Here is a 6438-nt window from a genome sequence, read left to right as displayed (position 1 = left end):
AATGTCACCAATACCCTGTCCTGGTCCAACCATGTAGACGCCACAGCTAAGAAAGCTCACCAGCACCTCTACTTCCTCAGGAGGCTGAAGAAATTTAGCATGTCCCCTTTGACACTCTCCAACTTTTATCAAAGCACCATAGAAAGCATCCTATGTGGATGCATCACAGCTTGGTACGGCAACTGCTCTGTCCGGGACTGCAAGAAACTGCAGAGTTGTGGACATCCCCTCCATGGACTCTGTCTATACTTCTCACTGCCTCAGTGAAGCAGCCAGCATAATCCAAGACCCCACCCACCCAGGATATTCTCTCTTCTCCCTCTCTCATCAGGCAGAAGATAAAGGAGCCTGAGGGCACATACCAGCAGGTTCAAGGACAGCTCCTATCCCACTGTTGAATGGTCCCCTAGTACGATAACATGGACTCTTGTCCTCACAATCTACCTTGATCCTTATTGTCTACCTGCACCTTACATCCTCTGTAGCTGTGACCCTTCACTCTGTATTCTGTTATTGTTTTTACCCTGTACTACCTTAATGCGCTGTATAATGAATTGACCTGTATGAGTATTGCAAGACAAGTTTTTCACTGTACCTCGGTACGTGACAATAATAAACCAATACCAATTGTTCCGAAAACGGCAGAATTAGTTTCCCCTCTCTCTCCACCTTGAGTAATTGTTCTTTCTTTATCAGTCTTATGTGCTTTTGACGCCATTCATTACAATAGTGTGGAGACATGATTACCATGGCGAGTGAGTCTTGTGTATTTTCCAACATGAACAAAATCGACGTGATCATCTGTGAAAAACGGAACCCGTTCGTTACCGGGGGACAGCCTGTAAATGAACTGAGAGTGACGACCTTCCAGCGAATTTAGAGTTACAGCTTCCATGCACAGTTAGTTTGCAGGTCTGTGCACAGGAACCGGTGCAGCGCAGCTCCCGGACGGGCGAGCACAGCGGCGGCAATCAACAGCCACTGCGACCTCAGCAACTGCACGTCACTTGCGTTCCCAGCTCCCCCCCCACCATAACCCCCCCCCCCCAACTCCAGCCCACTCCTCCAACCCCCCCCCCCCAAACACCACCCCCGTGACGGCCGGGCTGAGGAGAGGGAACGTCGCCCCTTCCCCGGTTACCCCGGGAACGGCAGTGATGCGGGGAGGTCGCGCGAGTGACGTCGACGGGAGGTCACGTGCTCTTGTCGCCAGGGGTAGCGGGGCCTGGTGACCGCGACATGTCTGAGGCGGCGGGAATCGAGCTGGTCATCGACCAGGAAGCGGAGTCCAAAGCTCCCCTGTGCCCACACGGTAAGGAAGGAGCGAGGCAGGGGAACGGCGCAGCCGCAGTGCGCAAGACCTGCTGCTATATCGGTGCACGCAGCGGGCGGAGGAAGTACTGTGGTTTGTGTAATTTGGGAGGGGGGGAGAGGGGGGGAGAGGAGAGGGGGGGAGAGGGGAGGGGGGGAGAGGGGGGGAGAGGGGGAGAGGGGGGAGAGGAGAGGAGAGGAGAGGAGAGGGGAGGAGAGGAGAGGGGAGGGGGGGGAGGGGAGAGGGGGAGGGAGAGGGGAGGGAGAGGGGAGGGAGGGGGGGGAGGAGGGGGAGGAGAGAGGGGGAAGGGGGGAGGAGAGAGGGCGGAGGGGAGTGGGGGAGGGGAGGAGGGGGGGAGGCGTGGGGGGGAGGGGCAGGATGGATGGATGAATGGGTGGAGGAGGGAAGGGTGGGCAGGGGGCTGGGAGGGAGGGATGGAGTGGTGTGCAGGGGGGAGGGAGGGAGGGAGGGAGGGGTGGGGAATGGGCAGGGAGGGGTACAGCGTTTCAGGTTCACAACCTTGTTGCATCGTATAATTGGCACCAATAGTCTGGCACCTCAATTATTTAACCTGAGTTTTACACGGCTCCCTGACCTGTTCACTACTGCAACCAAGCATTCTCATGCTGCTCACCACGTAGCTGTGTCAGAAACTGGTGTAGTTGACAAGGCAACTTTTGGCAACGTGTTGTTTTTGGGTTGTGGCTTGACCTTGAACCTGCCTGGAATTTCCATCTTAATCAGTTATGAGGAAGCAGGAGTTAGATGTTGTGATTTGCCCCTCAAAACCTCTGCCTTGTTGACTGGTATTTTGGGTAGTTATAAGGGCTATGTTCATCAAGTGCAATCGAATTTACACCCTTTCCTCCAACTCCAGGCCTGGAGTCCCATACTAAGTCAAGAGATCCTGTGAAAATCTTGGTACTCACTAAGTTAAATGCCTCATGCCATTTAGCAGTCCAGTTGCATTAAAATCTTTGGCTGTTGAATACAGGTTATTCCCAGGTTACGAAAACCTGACTTATTGGCAGTCCATACATACGAACGAGTGTTTGGAAGACTGATGGGATGGATGGGGATGGATTTGCTGGCGCTGTAGGACTTCAGGCACCCCGTGCAATGTGGGAATGGAGTGTTTCTGCGTGTTTTCAACCCTCGAGCCTGGTGGTATGTGCTTTCAGGTTTCTGCCCAATGGGAGGGGGAGAGAAGAGAGAATGTTTGGGGAGAGTAGGGTCTTTGATTAGGTTGGCTACTTTACTGAGGCAACGAAAAATGTAGATAGAGTCCATGGAGGAGAGCAACAAGCAATCTGCTGTGGTTGGGTGCTGTCAGTGGATGGAGCAGTATCTGTGTGAGGAAAGGAATTGTTGATGTTTTGGGTCGAAACCCTGCAGGGTTCTTCCAGCAGATTATGTTGCCTCAGATTCCAGGAGCTACACTCTCTTGTGCCTCCATGGAGGGGAGGCTGGTTTCCATGATGTGCTGAGCTGTGTCCACCACGCTCTAGAGGCGCTGGTGTGCTTTCTTGGTTATGGCGTCTACATGGTTAGACCAGGACAGGCTATTGGTGATGTTCACTCCCAGGAGCTTGAAGACCTCTGTCTTCATTCTGGCCAGTTTTTACTACAACTTTCTAAGTCCCTAATTCATAACTCCCCAGACTTTGCCACTATTCTCCTTTGTGGTCATTTATTAATGAAATTTTCTACCACTTTTTTTCCCCCCACCATCCTCCTATCAGAATTGTTAAGCATTACCCAGGACAAGTTAAGTTACTCAACCGTTCGAGCCTGTTCTACTTTTTTAATTAAAATATTATTGACCAACTGCTCATTTCCATTTACCTGCCTTTGATCTATATCCTGTGATACCTCATAGAGATGTGTCAACCTCAGTCTTGAGAACATATGGTGCCAAAGCTTCCATGGCCTTTAGGAGAGAATATTCCAAGTCTTCACTACTTTGAAATCTATGTTGGCTTCTAGTTCATTTTTCTTCATCAATGTATGCTGTAACATTAGTTGCATCAGGATTAATTGCAATTTAATTGGGGTAACCAATTTTTTTTATTCCATTATTATTGTTGCTGGTTCCCAGCAAAGTTGCTTCAGGGTTGAAAGTGCCTTGCTGTACTGTGAATTTACCCTGTGGATCCTGAAGAGCTTACGTGATGTAAAATGCTGGAGGAGACACCAATTAAGTCTAAGCAAACAGGGAGGTGTTTATTTTCTTCAATTCATTGGATTTCATGAAAGGTTGGGAATTACAGTAGGTATATGGAGAAGTATCGTTTGACGGCACAGGCAGCCAGGATGCTGGAGTGGAATTATGTATTCCAGTGATGCACCATGCTAAATTGAGGCATGGCCAAGGTGGTTCTGGCTGCATCTGGTCTATAATGGTGCACAATGTTTGGCTGAGGACATGCATGATCTATCCCTGGTATCTGCACTACTAATGCAGATGCTTCCCAATTTCTCCTTGCTAGTTTCTGCATCAGGTTAACACTCTGTTTTGCTGGCTGCCATCTTACTCTGAGATAAATGTGAATAGGATTATGTCTCATGTTGTTACCAAGGAAGATTACATTCAAGATTTTGCTCGCACTTCTATTATCAAGATAAAAAGCTGCAATTGAGCAAGCATGAATTATCTTCCAATTTTTGTGCCGTCTCTATGATAAAGTCTCACTACTCTTCCCCAAATGAAGTTGATCTGGTAATATCTTTGAATCTCATTCAACTAATCCATTACGTGGAATAATTTTTCACTGATGATAAAATATTGAGCTTTTAATGCATTTGATAAATACTGACCTACTTCTAAGAGAGAAAAATAAAGTCAAGTTTCTTGTACAAAGAAATACATTTCTTCTTTATTTTGGTTGCAGGTCCAACTCTGTTGTTTGCAAAGATAAATCGTAAGGAGCAAGAAGCCAGGAGGTTTTATGCCTGTGCAGCCTGCCGAGACCGAAAGGATTGCAATTTCTTCCAGTGGGAAAATGAGAAAGTAGGGAAAAATAATAAACTGACCACACTTCCAGAAAAATCTTAGTCACATCACTGGAGAATTAGTTTATTTTCCCTAAGCCCATAAAGAGGAATGCACTCTTATGCACCCCAAAGTCCTACATCTTGGGAACATAGATCTGAGTGATATAGTTTGTGCGTTTGACCGCTTGTTGATTGCCAGAGGTAATCCTGCTACCTTTGGAGGTCAAGCCTTTAGCTGCCAAGGCTCTAAGCTCTAATTCCTTCCCTATATCTCTGTACTTTGCTCTTTTCAGATTTTTCTTGCCTCCTTGAAAGATGCTTCTTTGGCTGAGCTTTTGATTATCTACCTTAATATTTTTTCATGTGGATCAGTGTCAGGTTTTGTTTTATTATTTTTTACTTTCTAAGCACCTTATGATGTTTGCCATAGTAAAGGCATGCTGCTGCCATGTTAGAATGTGTTAGGATGTAGATTTAAACGCAGATAGTGATGTGCTTGGTTGCAGGAAAACACTAAACGTAGATCAGGTGCAACCGCAAAATGTTTCAGAGAATTTGGGGTAGAGGGAAAATGGTGTTCTTTTGCCTCTTCTATCAGCTTGTTGCAGAATAATACTGGTTTCCATGATAATGAAGCCCAAATCTACTTTTACACCACTTCTCTTGATCCTAGGTGCATTCTCTCCACACTGAGCTGTAAGCAATTAGATAAGATATCTTTGTTAGTCATATGTACATTGAAACACACAGTGAAATATGTACATCTTTTGTGCAGAGTGTTCTGGGGGCAGCCCGTAACTTCCTAACTCATACATCTTTGGAATGTGGGAGGAAACCCACGCAGACACAGGGAGAACGTACAAACTCCTTATAGACAGTGGTCAGAATTGAACCCGGGTCACTGGCACTGTACTGGCGTTACGCTAACCACTACACTACTGTGCCTGCCCCATTCATTGCTGGATTCCTGGCATAACAGTGTGCAGCAGCGGAGAGAACAGGGGTTTGTGCCAAATTCCTTGCACAGCAGCTCTGTCATCTCAATATTTATAGTACTATAATGACCCTCTAAGAATTAAGTGAGGTACCAATGTATATGCAGCTAATTCCAAAATGATGGAAATTTGGTAAGAATTTATTGCAGAGAGGAAGGAGGTGCAAAGTATCGAGAAACAACAGTTAGTAAGTACAGGAATTGAAGTGTTTATGTAGGTTTAAGGGGATATTAACATTAAGTGGAAGTTATCAACACAAAGGGGTATATGTAAATAATTGAATAGAAGAAAAAAAGAGAGGTTAAAAGATTAACATACAACTAACCTTGTATGTTTAGTGATGTGACAGCCAAGTCTTCTCTGCAGTTCCAGTGCTGGATGGGAATCCTAGGTTGCTTTGTGTTGAGGCAGGCAGTAATTAAGGATGACAACAGTGAAATAAGAGGCAAATGAAAGATGAAATTTATTGTAGATCATTTTGATTTGAAGTGAGACAAAATAAATGCTACTTTTATTTAGGAGCTTGCAAAGAGACAAGAGGTAAACAGGCATTGGATACTTTGTGCACCTGTTCAAAATCAAGAATGATTTTATGTAAATAAAGCAAAGCTGTTTATAGCAGGAAGAGGTTTGGTAATCAGAGGACACAAATGTGAGATAATTTGAAAAAGAGTCAGGGATAAAATGAGAGAGAATTCTTCTAAACTGGGACAACTTATTGTGTAGAATGTACTGCCTGAAAGTATGATGGGAGAAAATTCTTATGCTCATATCTGATCGTCACTTTCAGGTATCAGTCGCCAGGCAATTAGCAAGAGAAGAATTTAATCAAAGCCGACAGTCACCATTTACCCACAAGCAATACGTGGAGAGGTAATGAATTTTACACTGGATTTGACAGGAAGTTGACGTTATCAAGAGATTCTTAGCAGCTCAAGAATCTAAGGATCAAATTTGTATATTTACTCCGTCAAAAATTACAGTGGAGATTAGCAAGTACCATCCACTGTCACTGTGCTCTTTTCCCTTAAATATTTTGCTCATGAAAAGCTGGGAATGCAAAATTGAAATGACATAGCAACTTTGACATTAAGAGTTCTTGGAAGTTACTGCTTAATTGACCTTTCTTTCCTTCTG

At 45.4% G+C, this 6438-nt stretch overlaps 1 protein-coding gene across 1 annotated transcript in view; it reads left to right on the top strand.

Moving 5' to 3' along the window:
• Positions 1-1193: 1193 nt before the first annotated feature.
• zcchc4 (zinc finger, CCHC domain containing 4) overlaps positions 1194-6438 on the top strand; it is a 52053-nt gene continuing 46808 nt past the window's right edge. Inside the window, 3 exon segments of the mRNA XM_052010232.1 lie at positions 1194-1312; positions 4204-4322; positions 6092-6174. Coding sequence (XP_051866192.1) covers positions 1240-1312; positions 4204-4322; positions 6092-6174 — 275 coding nt within the window. The 5' untranslated portion in view covers positions 1194-1239.

This window comes from Pristis pectinata, chromosome 2, assembly GCF_009764475.1.
Source record: "Pristis pectinata isolate sPriPec2 chromosome 2, sPriPec2.1.pri, whole genome shotgun sequence".
Classification (NCBI taxonomy): Eukaryota; Metazoa; Chordata; class Chondrichthyes; order Rhinopristiformes; family Pristidae; genus Pristis; species Pristis pectinata.
The sequence above is the reverse complement of the archived record's forward strand: the minus strand, read 5'-3'. Positions and strand labels throughout refer to the sequence as shown.